Below are 16,224 nucleotides of genomic sequence, written 5' to 3'. Positions count from 1 at the left end.
ACATGACCCAGCAGTACCTGCTAAAACAGCTTTAACATAATGATAAATTTTAACAAAAAATAATCATGCACAGCCATAGAGTTAAAGTAATTTAAAGTGACAGGTTCAACTCGTATTTGGGAAATTTACTCATGAAAAAAAAAATTAATTCCTTGGATTTCTGGAGTTTCCACTTGTAATTGCTTTGGATTTAAGGAATGATAAATTCAACTTATGTTTAAAGAGTACTAACTTGTGTAATCCTGCAACAAAATACGACTATAATCCAGAGACAGAAACAAGAATTTAAACTAGTAAGATTAAAGAGTTTTCAACTGCCAAGCTAAAACTTGAAAATATACGTGTCATTTAAAATGAGACTCTTATGGCCTTCTTTAAAAATATTATACAAGTAATTGCATTTAGACAAAGCTCTAAGATGAAATTACATCTTCATTCTCTCCAGAAACCATGACAGGTAATAGAGATTAACAGGTTATTAATGCTTTAGAGACATTCACATGTATAGGTTTATAGCAGCCTTTTCTTTCTTAACATGTCCTCTCCATGTGAGTTGAAGGCTCAGGTTCAGGTAGGCAAACAGAAAGTAAGAGTTTAAACAAGTTCAAGGGTACACTTGAAACCCATCTGGGAAGCAGGAAGGTGATGTACCAAACCTACCAGTACCACACAGTAGGAACTCCACAATTACACACTCTAGCATGAAGTCCAGAAGATGTACTGGGTGTGATTCCCACTCAAGAAAAAAACTGAAATATCACTAAACACTTAAATGAAGCAATAGCTTTGGGACTTAAGAAAAGCAGCAGCAATAGAAGCAAGAAGACTCATTGGTCTCCATTGTACAAGCCATTTTTAAAGTTTTAAACAATGGATAAATGAAATTATTTAATTGGATAAAAAAATTACTAAAATTAAATTTAATGACTTATCTAGATGATGATATGTCAGATAAACCATCTTACTTCTTCTCCTGAAAGATAGTAAGCTGAAAGCAGTCCACCGACGAAACGAATGTTGACTTCAAATACGGAAATTTCAGCATTCTGTTGAAATAAACATGAATTTATTTCTATACAGGTTTATTTTTACATATATATATATATATACATACACACACATACAGGTTTTAAGGCACAACAGCTGTAAATAGCAAAACACAGAAGATGTAGGGAAGGCCAACACAAGAATTTAAAGCATTTCTTTCTCTTCCTCACTTTGACAAAATATCCTCATCCTGCTCAACTTTTCACCTCTTCTGTTAGGCTATAAGGCTTTCCCTAAATCCACATATCTAAGTACTTATCATTCCTTGCAAATGATTCAGCATTTTCTCAAAAGGTGATCTTGGATCTCATGTCCCACACTATCTCCCCTCACTCCATCTCAGACAGATCAGTATTGATCAAAATGTCCCATCAAGTGCTTTCCTACTTCAGTCTAAAAGCTGCTCACCACAAACAAGAAGGTAACACTAGAATGAGTTAATTACGTGCTCATAAAAAACAAATGTAATCATTATGTGTATTAACAAGGAAGATTATTCCCTACTACAGTGACAGCCCTTTCCAAGCTGGTGTGGATGAATCTTTTATCAATGACAAAGACTTGGTCCAGCTAGTATCTACCTCAAAACTCAAAGTACACTCTTTCCCTGCCTTTTGAAATTGAAATTCAAGCATAAATGAGGAATCTGAGTCTCACATACTTTTGTTCTTTATTAAGGCAAGTCCAATTTTACCCCAACACTCACTGAGGCATTCAGCTAAAAAGTTGGTCTAGTGAAGTTTCTTAATTTTTGCCTTTTTATGTAATACTACTTTTTTAATTTCTGTGTTTCTACAGAAAAAGGTACCCAACAGCATCCCAAAATTTTGGGCACATAAAAAAAAACATTTGACTTTCACATGTTCTGGGTTGCTCTTGCTTCTACTGAGTCACTTTTCCATTTTCTGTTTGCAAACATACAGTATAGCTATATTTTATATAAATCAGTGCATGGTGGAGCTGATGGATTTTCTTCTGAAAGGCTTGCAGGCTTTTTTCATTTAGCTAGGTTTTGTGCTTTTCCAGTTTAAGCATTCAGATGTCAGTTTGCGTGGGAGGGAAGAAGTTGCTCCCTATATTTTATGGATTTTGAATTACAGCAAACTGCCTTTCCAGAAAAAAACAAACAAACCAACACTGGGCTACTTAACGGAAATATTACTTCATGCTTTTCAGTTTCCAAGGTGCTCTGATTAAGAAAAGGTATCTATCACATTGCAGAGTTGGTGAGTTTCTTGTAAACTGTAAAGGTACAGGCTTCAAAACACACTCTCAGGCTTGCTACAATGCTTGTTGGTTCACACTCAGGAATTTAACTTTTCTCCTCTAAAATGTATTCGGCACTTCCCTCTCCCCAAAAAAAAGGATATAATTTCATTCAGAATGACTCTGTTTAATACATAATTAATATAGTATGTGTGTGCCTGTATAATACATCTTTTAATACACAGGAACACAATTCAAAGGGGCTGACAAAGTAAAGCCATCACACACGTCTGACTCTTGAAAACTCAGACTGGCATCATGGCTTAAGACTGCAAAATTATCTTGCTGTCTTGCAGTGTTCAGAACATAACACTCTTACAAGTTTATTTTGAGTCATCTAGAAATCTGCAGTTTCTCCTCTGTCACTGCTCTCCTCCACTGCTCCTCTCCTATTCTTTCTAAGATAAACAACAAAGTTTAATTTCTGCAGCTTAATTTCTGTTTCCAAAATGCCTTTTTTTTTCCAAAATCTGTTATTTCTCTTTCCAAGTGTTCAGTCATTGTCTCACTGAATGCAGCAATAAGGCAAATGGAAACAGGTACTCATCTCAACTTCAACATTCTTCTGAAGGCTTTTTTATTATGCCATGATCCACATTAAACCTGGGGAGGTGGATATAAAAATATTTAAATTCTCTAGAAATCTGAACTAACTAGATGATGCATCTGCTCACCTGCTAATCAGGCTGCCTGTGTAGGAACTACAGTACATGTACTTTAAATACAGAAGTCTACCTTAAAATCCAACATATAATACAGCTAGTAGGTAACTGATTTGACTAAAGAAAGGCTGATCTGATCTGGTCTGATTGAAGAAAGGATGATCAAATGAGTGAAAGGGGTGGCTTCTCTTCTGTGGAGACTGAGCTAGCTGAAACTCCTATGAATAGCATGAGAATATGAATTTGTGAACCTTCTTCAGAAGTTCAGGTTCTTTCCATTTCAATCCTGAGCCTTAGCACATGTCAAGTACCTTTCTTTGATGTAGGAAGGTTGAAGCTGTAAAGAGGTAGGTGTCAGATGAGGAAATGAGTTAATCAGATATCCCAGACACTTGTGTTTCCTTTGAGAACTGAATTAAATCACTTTTTGATTTTCAATTGCTTGAAGTAAATTGAGTGGTGTATGACCTGAATATTTTGTCTCCAGAACTTTACATTTTGCCTTTCTGGATTTAAATATGACCACTTAACTCACAAAACCATTGCTATCTTTCAAGGAGTGCAAAGGCCCTTTAAGGAAGTCTCAGTATGTGTGCACTGACATATGCTTCTGGAAATCAGCTACAGACAAGAGACTACTTGGAAATAATTTGAATAAAGGTTTTACTGTTGTGCCACAAAGATGAATTGTATTGTAATACTGAATATGTGTTGAAGGGGTGATCTTTCAGGACATTTCTTGAAGGCAACCATTATTCTAATGTCAATAGATTCCCAATAGGTCACTTGAACCTCTGAACCTTGATTTGAAATACTTGCCTCTTACCAAAATCTTTATTCAAGCCACTGAAGCAGACGAACACTGAAACAGTAATTTGATTAATGGTAGATTTGAAATCTGTATGCCTGATAGTTACTCTTAAACTCATTGTACCAGGTTAATATTATTCTCAGCACACAAATAACTCTAAGTGGCAAAACAATTAAAGTTTTATAATTTCACATCAAGAAAACATGTCTACATGTTTTTGTGAAGGAAAGTTTGTGAAGGAAAGTTTGTGTGAAGAACTAATCTGTTAAGAAAAATGAACTTGTCCTAAAAGTAGAAAATTTCCGCTACACCAAATTTACCCTTCTTCCTGGTTTGATTTTTAAAATTTTTGTATGATATGACACATTGAAAATGCCACACCATGATCATTACTCTCTTTTCATATATTTAATCATCCACATACAGATTGCACAAGTAAGTCTGTATATTTCTACTCAGCAGTCAAATTCTAAATAAGCATTTAAAAGTACCAGAAAAACTTTCATCTGAACTTCACCAAATTTCTACTTCACCATCTGTAGAAGTGAGAATTATTTTTTATTTTAAATTTAGCCTTCTCCTTCAAACAGTTATTGTATCACCTACAAAGCAAGTCTGAGAAGTGGTTGAATGAATTCTATTACCTCTAATGGAAATTCTGTAAGGCGAAGTGTCTGGACATGTATATTTCAAGATGACTAAGATGTTCCCTTTTTAAGGAACCAAGTGCAAAAGACAGCTCTGAACAATTGGATAAATATAATTTCCAGTTTTATGGACTTTACATTAGTAACCCATATAGACTGGGCTCTGTACGAGAATATCTGAAACACTTTTGTTAGTACACATCTTATCTATGCTAACATCTAAACATCAGTTTGATCTGATATTTGCAGGCCTCACTTTTAGAAAGGATTCTGAAAGTCTGTGGGTGCTTGAAAAAGAGTTACATGTATTGGGAATAACATGTTTTTGTTTTAATTCCAGGGCTTTTATGTTAATTGCTGAATGTGAGTAATGTGGTCTTTCATCTTATATTTATTCAGTAATTTATGATTCACTATTTGAACCATAAATTGAATAGTCCAACTACTATACAACATCCAGAGAAACTGTGACTTCTGATCAGTGTACTTGAAAAAAATAGAAAACAAAAAGCAATGTATGAATCCAATATGTGGTGTGAGAGCAAAGCTGTGATGAGTTTCAGGAATGTCATCTGGTTTCCTTGATTAATTTCTAAAGACGAAGTAATTTTGATATAGACATACAACTTCCTTCACATTGCTGGCTAGACACATAACATCAAAGTTATGTTAAAATTGCTTTTTAAGTAGAAGAAAACCCATAGCTCAGAAACACTCAAGATGCTGGGGAAAATTAGAGCTATAACTAGGAAACCTATTATACTAACTCCTTTTAAAGAAAGGGAGAGTGACAATGCCTTAGCAAGACATATCATCAAAAAGCAACAAATATAACCAAACAAGGAGGGGGCAGGCAGAATAAAGTGCCAAGATTTATATTGGTTAGCCTGTGTTACTCTGCATTTCTATTTTATTTGCAAATCTATGACAGGACCAATTTGATCTCAGCTGGGTCTCACCACTCAACTTCCCTCACCCTTCCACAAACCAGAGGATTAAGACTACAACTGGTAAACTACTGAGGCTTCAAACAGCTGCTATATTGAATTTAATATTGAAACATTGTTCAGACAACAAACCACTGTCAACTGGGCTCTCCTGAAGGCCTTTTCCCATTGAACTCCTCCAACTTCCCAAAAATCAGTATTCATATTTTTCTGGATCATTTCCTAATGCATCTCATTCCTGATAGTCTTCCTCTCCACAATTCACAGACCAAGGCCAAAACGATTTCCATCAGTATTTTATCATGGGAAGTCATCCTCCCTTATAAACACAACATTTGAAACACAACACTATTTTATTTGTCCACCTGGTACTTACCAGCAGCACTGGTTACAAGTTCTGCCATTCAAAATACATCTGGAGAAAATACTGTGCGCTCTTTACACAGATGAATGTATTCCCAATGAACAAATCACCTTAATTTACATTTGATAAAGAGCTTACTCTCTTAGTTTTTATATAGATAACGAAAAATAATGCCACAAGTCCTAACATATCATTTGTTTCAGTCTTCTCTATTGCAAAGATTCCTTCCAAAACTTTCTTTCCTTTGGTTCTCCTGTTCTGTACACAAGAGTGTACAGAACTTCAGCCACCTCATCTGCATTTCCATCTATTGCTCCTGTGGAGAAGGAATATAGCAACTCCCCCCCCCCACACACACCATGGCAAGCAGCCCATACCCTGCAGTTTAACAAGCTGCGCAAGAGAACACCAGGGAGCCTGTACTGAACAATGCTGAATAATGTATATAATTCTAGACTAAAAAGTGGACACAAAGGGCCCACATTTCCTGTGAAATGAGATGAACTTGGAATTATTTTTACTATTAAATAATAATATTCCCCTGTTGAAGCACAAAGGTTGAGAACAGCAACAAATCCTAGCATTTTCAAGCAGCCCAGGAATTACGATAGTCACAAATAGTACTACAATAGCTCACTTTCAACTATTGCAATTAAACAAGATTTTAGTTACCTGCAATTGTGGGGGAAAAAAATTTCATTCATATTCCACAAATGAAGGTTACTGGCAGCTTGCTAAAATATTCAGTTCCCAAAGACATGGGAAATAATCTTAGCAACCTTTTTATCACAAGTGTCAAAGCCTGGTTATTGCATAACATATTATTTAACCTTGCTGAAGTCCCCGCATGGCAAACTGCAGGCACAAAAATAAAGTGCTACTGAAGGCATTAATAAACTCTAGCAGCAAAAGAACTGTGTTTAGTAATGAATTTGCAGGGTCTCGTTTTAGCCCATCAAAATTGGTTCTTACACATAATTAAAACAAAATCAAGTCACTTTGAAGTCTGGCATTTAGAGTGTACTAATAAGTTATGTGGCAAACTAGTAATCAAATAGTCCCACAAACTAAAGAACCATTTTCACCTGCTGGCTTTCTTAAGATTTCTCTCTGACCCATGACAATTTTTTTTTCAAATTGGAAAGCTGTTTCAAATAGTTGTATTAGGAAAATTTCTGATTTTCTCACTTGAGGAGGAAAAATACCAAGAATAAAGAGCCAAAAACCTATAATGTTTCAAGTTAGAACATTAGGTTGTGGATTGTTAAATAGAAGTCAATCATAACACCTACAGTTTGAAAATTGTAGGATTTGGGTTTGTAAATGCTGAAATTTGAAATAAGCAAACTGAAGTCTGGAAGTCTGTACTGTTACTGACTGCCACACCACAGATACAGCTGAGTCAATGATAAATGCTGGAAGCCTTATTTATGCAAATAATATTTGCTATTCTGGGACCTTGAAAATAGGGTATGCTACTCTATACATGACAGTAGAAAAAACCCCAAAACTTCAAGTTTCTCCACTTCCACCAGTTCTTTTCCAGTTCTCAAATAATAGACATATTACTCACAAAACTTCTAGGTTGCATGAAGCTGCTGACCAAACCTCTTTGAAAGACACTCAGATTTGCTGCGCTAAGCACAAAGATGAAAGTCAGAAGTCGTAAGTGAGCCTTCAAGTTTCAAAAGTGGCATATAAAATCAGATACAGTGACTGACCAATACTTAAGAGTATTGGTAGGACACAAGACAGAGGGCACCCTCACCTTCTTCCTCATTCCCTTCCCTTTATGCAGTTCCTCAATTCATTAGTACCTGTCTTTGAGAGCAAATAATGAAATGCCCTTCATACTTTCCCAATTTCCCTCTTATCTGAACTAATGCATGGCTTTCTGCTCCATACCTTGTTCCCATTCTGATCCTGTCTGGGTACACTTCCATCAGATAGCTGGTCAGTTGGTCACGGTATGAATCCAAGCCCTGTCCCATGTACAGTTTGATTGCCAGCACCTTCTGGTCTTGGTGTGGGTCCCTGTTATTCCAGTCAATGCGCAGACATGCTTTAGGACACTGTGCAGACCAAGGAGTGCTCCCAGTAGGCAGCACAGGCAAGACTGCCCTTTTGCACAGAAGGAGTTTAGCAGGGCTGAAGCAGAGAGGGATGGATCCCTTGGTCACTAAAGGTACTGGGGTGTGTTTGGGTGTGGATGCAGAGCACCATCGAGCACATCGATCAACAGAGCAACATCGATCGCTCAACAATTCCCAAACCCTCACTGCTGTACCATCAGGCTCAGCTCCTGCACCACTACTCCCCAACACCTGACCCCTTCAATTGCCTCATCAAGATCCCTTTTCCTCTCTCTCTTCCCAAGCATGTATTCAATGTTATTTGGCCCTTGGACTGCAGAGACTGATAGCTTTTTCCACCCCAGTGTGAAGCAGAAGTGGAGTGCTGCTACAGAAACTCCTTCAGAAAGCTCTGTGTGTGTGTGTGCGTGTGCAGCTTCTGAAACAAATAAGAAAAAATAAGATCAGAGGAGCAGACAGCATGCATAGTTGTAGCTAGGAAACAGCCAAGCTCCCTAAAAACCCCATGAAAGACGGGTTCCCTTTTCCTGCCTGGTAACCTGCTGATACAGAGCCCTGCCCAGCTGCTGCAGCCTTGGGCTGTGCACTGTGGAGTGTGGGCAGCAGTCTGTGTAGGGAGGTCAGAACAAAGCCTGGGCTGTATTAATTATAAGAGCAAAGATGAAACCCCCAGAGAGATAAAGAGATTCAACAGAGAACAGAGCACATATCCATCGTGCTACTAAAGCTAAGACCATGGATTTAACCACTGCAAATGTCATCTCTTTCCAAAAGTACATCTACATCTCTTATAATATTGACAGAATCAGAAAATGCAACATAATTCCTGAAGGAATGGCTCAGTTTAGCTCAAATTTCTGCAAGGTTTCCAATTTAAAATAAAAAAAAGTCAGCAGTTGTGACATAAAAAAAGCTCCAAGCATTGCAATGTGATCAAATCTCAGTTATAAAATCACAGGGCTACCAGCTGTAGCTGTAATGAAAATAGCCTGTGTTATACTCCAAAAGGGAAAGTTTCTAAACATACCCACTGACAAGCTTACTAAAATGCACAAGTTTGCCAAGAAAGGTGCTGCTGACTTAACTAGAGTTTTCCCTCAAAATCAAAACCTATCTTCAAAAAGGTAAAGAAGAGCAACCCTGACATCTAATTCATTGAACTGCGAGATTGAAATCTAACGCATAAAGAGACATTGCCATTTCCCATTAAGTCGCCTTTATTCCATAAATCCTTTCATGTGGCTAAACTAGTGCCTACTTCACAAAGTGACATTAGGCAACTTTTATGATCAAGTGTTGAGAGTGGTGTGAGTGCTGGCCAAATAGTTTGGTGAATATCTTCTGGAGTTTGTAAAATTTTCCTATATCCAGCTGCATTGAGAGAGAACATAAGGAGAAAAAAATTCTGCTACAGAATACAGTCACAGCAATTTTTGTAAAGAGCATCTTAAAGAAAATTAAAGATTTAAAATACATGGTTCTAAGAATAAATGAAGAGAAAAAGGTATCCTACTTATGGAAATAAATGCCAAATATGCTGATTAAGCCGTCCCTGCCCAGGAAATGATCAGAAAAATCAAACACAAGTTTATGCTACTCAGAAGAAATAACTCTTTAGGATATGTCAGTGAGTCAGTTATTCCAAATAAATCACTTCATGGGACAAAGGTTTCTAAAACAGAAGCAAGTAAAGTGTACATAACATTTTTGCAGACCATGTCACATAAGGCCCGATACATGATAAACGCTTAAACACAAAAGAGAACTTTTCTTTCTTTGCTGTTCTTTAAACTGTAAGATATAAATACAAAATGGCATTTTAATCTAAAATCTATACTTAAAGTGGAAAACTAAACAAAAGTGCAAGTTGAGTAGCTTCCAACAATCCAGCCATTAAACAAATGGATATCCATTATTAAATTTGGCATCACAGATATTTATTTTAATTTCCTTGTTCCAGTTTGGGAAAATTCATCTACTCACTGATGATGCCAATGTAAAATTCAATTACATATGATTATGAAGTATTATGAAAATAATTTTGTGAGGTGTTGAACTCCAGGCTGCTATTTACAGGAATATCAGTAACAATATACGGTTAGTGATGCACGTCATTGTTATCTGTGAAGCTGCTTTGGTAAATCTGCCTGACTCCTGCATTGAACAACTAATGGAATATGAAATTTCTGACATTTTCTTAGCTTGGAAGCATTTCTGAGAAAAAAATAGGTGCATTAAAAAGAGGAAATATAGGCAATACCATCTAAAAGTTTCCAGTACAAATATATAAAGATATATGTAAACCCAAAGATTTTCATGTTAATAATGTAAATCACTCTACAAAGCTTTATAATGTTCCTCCAAGTAGAGCTCAGCTCATCCTTTCAAGTGGAATTTGTTATTTTCTGTTGTCTTATCCTGGTTTTTAAACATCTTGATAATACCAAGCTAATAAGACAGGAATTTAGTATTACAAAAATACCTTTAGGGAAAAAAATTCTTATGCACAAAATAAAATTAGTATGACATTCAGGCTTCTGACACTACACAGAAGCACTGTTTAATATCCTCTATTTACATTCTAAATGTAAATATAAATGCATACTAAATTACTGCTTATATAAACTATGCTAGATCCACTCTTATTAACTCCTTCTTAAAAAGATAATTAATTTTCAAGCATGGAAGAGACCCTAATTAAACCTGACTTTTGCATAACTTATTAGAAAGAGTACTTTGTTTTCAGAAAGTGTTTCTAACATTAAGCATGTCAACTACAAGAGCTTTCAAGTGCTCAGTGTACTGTGCTTACTTTATTGCATTGATCAAAGGTGCTTCATCAGCTCTCTGCACCCAACAATAAATCCTCTGGCCCAAAAAAAAAACCCAAAAGGAAAAAAAAAAAAGAAAAAATACCAAACTCAGGACTTTGCCATTTAATCAAAGAGGTTCCTACTTGTTCAAGGCCTTTCCAGAATAAAAATTTAATAAAGAACTTTGCCCTCAGCTGCACATTTGCCACTTAATAGGATGATTTGTGCATTTGTGAGGACCTGATGCTTCCTAAGACCAAAGCAGTTCAGTTGTGCCAATAGTTCAGCCTAACTCATGATATTCAACTTTACTGGAGTAGACAGAAGAACCTAAGCAGTATGTATGGCATGTACCTTTCAATAAACAGAACAAAAATATGTAGAAGATTTCATAAAGGGAAAATGTTAAAGGTTTGCATAATGAAAAAATTAATGCTTGAAGGGTCCCAATTCTTCTTTCCAGAAAAGCTGAACAGGCTGGTTTTTACTTTATAATGGCAAATACTCTATTTCCTTTTTCCTTCCTCCATTCCAGCTCATTGCCTTCCATCTACCTAAATCTCTTTGATTGAAAAAGAGCATATAAGCAGAGCAGTAGATTTCCCATCTTCCAGCTTCCTGCTTTGTTTTATCTATCAATAATCTAAATTCTTTAGCCTTGCATTATGCTTGTAATATCAAAAACCCAGTCCTCAGTTGGCCCCTGGAGACTAAACAGAGCATTAAAAGTTAATCAGCAATGCTCCTTACCACATTGAAATCCAAGTTTTTTTCAACCCACTCCTTGGCTTCCTTGAACTCTTCTTTCATTTCCATGATGTATAGTGTATCAAGGGCATCCACGATTGTTGCTCCTTGAATGTTACCTGAAACACATGAAGAGCCAGTGATTTACTTTCCAACAGAAGACTTTTCAGTTAGATCTAATTAATTTAAATTAATTCTAATTTCAAAATCCAATTTCAATTAATCCAATTAAAAACTGGGTGCATAAGCATTCAAGTGGTAACTAGTAATTCACAGCCCTTACTTTGATTCCCATGCCACAACACAACATCATAATATTTAAGTATTTCTTCCACTAATGAACTTTTGAAGAGCTGCTCTAACGCTCTGTATTTTCAGTCATATTTTTGCATTTTAAACCACTGACAGAACAGTTCACCCTAAAATGACACAAAACCCAGTAAATCTCGGTAATTGAGAAATTTCTGTTTCTTCCAGTTTGGAATGAAAACAATCAGCTGCTTCTTTGTTTTTATACTCAAAGATACATAAAGCTTTAAGAAGCTGGTGAGAACTGATCCCATTTTAGTTAAGAAAGCCCTTTAAGAAGTACAGTCTGACCAGACAGCACTGGGGGAGGCAAAGGCAAACGTGCACACATGGATTTGTCAGCTCAGGAGGGGCTGCAAGGCACTGGCTCTCAGAGCAAGGCACTGGTGGTCTGCAAAAATGGCACCCTTCTACCTCTTTTACAGAGATGGGTAAGAGCTAGCGTTGACCTAACACTGCCAGATGAAATATTACCAGTTCGTTGGCTTTGGAATGGATTAGATGTTCATCATCCTGTACTGAAAGGTTAATGTGGACGGTGGGGTTCAAGAAAATACAGTCACTCAAAACACTTTTCTATGCTTACTCCAAATTTACCTTGACCTTTTCAAAATACCATTTTTGTCTAGGAAGAGTTTCAGTTCCTATTTATGGGATAATGTCAAAAATTCAATTTTGACCACTCTACTAAGACTTTCATTTCCTAACTTGGCTCCCGCAGTTTTCATAATGAAAGGAAGACTACTGTTATATTTTAGAGAAGACTCTGATACAGAAAGAAGCATTTAGAATTAGAAAATAATTTAGGTTGCAATCAACAGAGAAAGTCATTATGCCCAATCCGTCTCCCTCAGCAGGGCTAATGAGTCAGGTGAATAGCTGACTACTCATTCCGGAATTGATTGTACCAGGGGAATGACAACATAGTAGCTACAACTAATTAAGGAACTTGATTATTCTCTTGTCTCTGAAATACCTGATGGAAAAGTAAAACTTAATTTTATAAACTTATCAAATATCATAGTTCAATTTTTCATATTTAAGAAAGCTACTCTATCAGCCAATTCTTGGGTTCACTGCCATCATGGGTTTCTGCTTCCACATGAAACAGAGAGGAGATTGGAGAGCTTTATATAGCAGGATTGACATAATTTCCAGAAATTAAGGTTCCAAGTAGAAAATAATTTTCCATTTCCACCATCTTAAACAAAATAATATTTGAGGTTGTTACAACAGGTATTTGGTACATGTAACAGAATGAGATACTTTCTCTATTTTAGCAGCTGTTTATACCACCCATTTTTGGAATGTCACTTTCCTACTATGAACGAAGGAATCTCTACATTTTCCCCCAGATATTCCACTAATAAAACTGCAGCCTGCTTTGGTAAGAAAAACATAATATCCTCCAAGAGCTTATTTGGAACTTGGCTGCCCTTCTCTTATATTAAAGGAAAAGTATTCCTTTAAACTTGGCTAAGCAACTTCTATTTTCCCTGAGCTTATGAGAAAGTGAGAGTGGAAAACTGCTGGAGGACATCTGCTCAAGATCACTACTGCAAAAGCTCTGGAGATGTCTGGTAACTCCATACAACAAAAGCAGTTCCTAGTGGACCTTTACAACTGAGCTCTACTTACAGAAAAACCATCTATAACCTGATTTGCTTCACTGGATTGTGATAGGCTCACCATGCAAAGACATTCTTTGTGATAATCCCCTTGTAATACAACTAACACCACCACTAAACAGTTAAGCTTTCAATTTTAAGGATTAGTACTTGAGCTGCAACCCACTACTAAGAAGAAAAAGAAGAGAAAATAAGAAGAAAACTTATTGAGAAATCACCCATGGAGTCACCTACTTATTATGATTTTTCCCCTGAATCTGGCATATGTGGCGTGCTTAGAGCACAGATTGAAAAAAATGCTAGAATCTCAAGCAGATCTTTATTTGAAATTATTTCTGCTAATATTCTGAATGCTCCAGAAAAGGGAATAATTACACAATTAATGTGACACTTAGTCAAGTTTGTCTCAAACAGCTGTGCTTCCAAGTTCTTGAGAAAAGACAAAAGAACAGAGAAAGAGTCAGTTTAGAGGCCAGAATTATGACTTGTGAACAACTGCAGTTTGTGCTAAGTTAGCCAAGAGAATAACTTAAACCTGAGAGTAGTATGGAAATCGTGATGCTGAACAGGTCATTAATAACCAGTCAGACAAACCAGTGGTGGGGTTGGGGAAAGGAATGCAAAGAAATTAAATGAACATTCCTTATTATGGGATAAGAGCAAACATTTCACAGGCCTATATAAGCTATGCTTCTCAAAGCACAGCACATAAATTATTAAATATGGTTATCACTTTTGTTCGTTCCTACACAACATTCCCAAGGAATTACACAGCAGTCATGGTCTACAAGAAGCAAAGATTATTGCTAGGCAATTACAGTACACACTCATGACACAGAATATTTGGACAAGAGGACTGTTTTCCTATACACCTATAGTACTGCTACAGATTTGACTAACTCCGCGTTACAGGGTGCAAGCCAAGTTGCAGTCACAGTGGTAGAGTTTCAGAGTTGCCCTAGGCAGGAGAAAGATATCACAGAAAATACTTGGATAAAATTCATAGACCTCAGGTAAATACAGATATATTTTGCAGATAACTAAATATATATATACTCAAAGTAGAGAAAAGGAACTTGAAACTCATAAAACATAAGTCAAAGGAAATCATTTTGATGATAAAGAGATAACCAGATGTACAAGCCTACCAAAATGAAGAATTATTAGTCTCTACCAAAACCTCCAGACCATGCACTCACATATGATCCATTTTACTTCTGTTGTTAACCCTTTACTTTTATCACTCCTCTTTACTGACAGCATCATTTCCTCCAAGGGATTAATAGAGAACACATAAAATAGCCTACTATTAACTGAAAAGAATGCAAAAGAAATCAGTCGACATGAAATTTCCAGTAGACTATTGAGAAACATCAACAGAACTTCGTTTCCAGTTTAACATTTAAAATCTTAAGCAATGATCTGGAAGAAAACAAAAAAGAGCATATTGCTAACAAGATTTGTGGACTATTAACCACAACAGCTTATTAAAAGCACAGGTAGCCTATATCTCCTCTGGGTAATGCACAGTCAGCCCATTTAAACTGCATGCTTTTTAATATCCAACAGTGCCAGTGTAGGTGCGTGCAGATAAAAGAAGAGATTACATTAGAGAATGCATCTCAGAACTGGGCAGCAAGAGCAGAATAAGAAGAGTGATCAGAGGATGAGTAACTTTGTATGAGTTTCCAGGACGCCACTGCAGGGAGAGCTGCTCTGGATGTGAGTGACAACCTCATTAGCAGAGCTCTGTGACTGAGCTTATATGGCCATATGGTTAAAGAACCACACCTGGCTTACGGCCAAACCCTTTGGAGCCTGTGCCAAAATAAATTCTCACTTGTCTAGCCCAGGCTTTTAGATATGGCCAGAAATAGAATACTTCAGAATCAATGCACGTTGGTGCACTTAATAATTTAAAATTTCCTCCCATCCCTTGGACACCAAGTTGGCATTTGAAAATACATACAGGTTTGACTAAAGCATCATTTTGATTTGTGCTGGAGGTTTCTTGGAGCGTTGCTTCAAAAGCTGACTCATATCTTAGAACAGTGTTTTCCTTTATTTAAAGTTCACTGAAAAGGTTCCTATGCAATATCATTAGCAATTTAAAGTCAAGAGTGATTAATTATTTAAGTGTGCTATGCCAAAACATGAAACTCTTGACTCAAGTACTGGCAAACCCTCAGAAATATTAACACTTTTAATTTCAGGGACTATTCACACCTGGTAAGAGTGGGGAAAGAAAAATTAATTTAATTTTTAACAAATCTAGTTTTTCATATGCGTAATATTAAACAATATAGTGATATTTCTAGAATGCTCTTCCAAATCTCCAGTATTTTATACATCTGTGCATTTTAGAGCCAGCTCTGGCGTCTTTGAATTTGATAAAGTTTAAATATTTTTTCCTTCATTGCTTATCTCTGTGCTTCCTGCAGAAGCCTTTGGCATCCACCACACTTCTGGCACCATGCAGCTCAGTTACATGTTTAGTTATGAACCACCTTCTTTTGTCTGAACCCGCTGCCTAGTAATTTGCTATCTCCACCCCTTCCTTACAAAGGATATCACTCCCCACAAGGAACAATAAATCCTTGTTCATCCCATCTATGCCACTTTTTATGGACCCCCACGTATTGTTCTGGAAAGCTGTCAAGCATTACTACTTACTGTGAGCTCAAGTCTGCCCCGTTCTCTACATTACCTCAGAACTATATCTCCCATTTCACTAAGAGCCAGCTTAAATTAGGAACATTTTCTATTTCTAAGTGCAATTATCGCCTGTTGGGAAATCCTTCTGGGTTTGAGGAACTGTTTGCAGTTTGCCATTGTCAAAGCTACTCCAAATAACTTATTTGCACTGCCAAATTTCACTCTGGTCATTTGA

General features: G+C 36.6%; 1 protein-coding gene across 2 annotated transcripts in view; it reads right to left on the bottom strand.

The window, feature by feature from the left end:
- Positions 1-16,224, bottom strand: part of MAN1A1 (mannosidase alpha class 1A member 1) — a 137,050-nt gene that overhangs the window by 81,895 nt on the left and 38,931 nt on the right. For both annotated transcript variants that reach the window (XM_005492610.4, XM_074537912.1), the window contains exons 3-4: positions 11,401-11,516; positions 966-1,046 (exon numbers count right to left, since the gene is read on the bottom strand). In XM_005492610.4, the coding sequence (XP_005492667.1) occupies positions 966-1,046; positions 11,401-11,516 (197 nt within the window). The remainder of the gene's footprint in view (positions 1-965; positions 1,047-11,400; positions 11,517-16,224) is intronic.

Source organism: Zonotrichia albicollis, chromosome 3, assembly GCF_047830755.1.
Source record: "Zonotrichia albicollis isolate bZonAlb1 chromosome 3, bZonAlb1.hap1, whole genome shotgun sequence".
Classification (NCBI taxonomy): Eukaryota; Metazoa; Chordata; class Aves; order Passeriformes; family Passerellidae; genus Zonotrichia; species Zonotrichia albicollis.
This window is presented reverse-complemented; position numbering and strand designations above follow the sequence as displayed.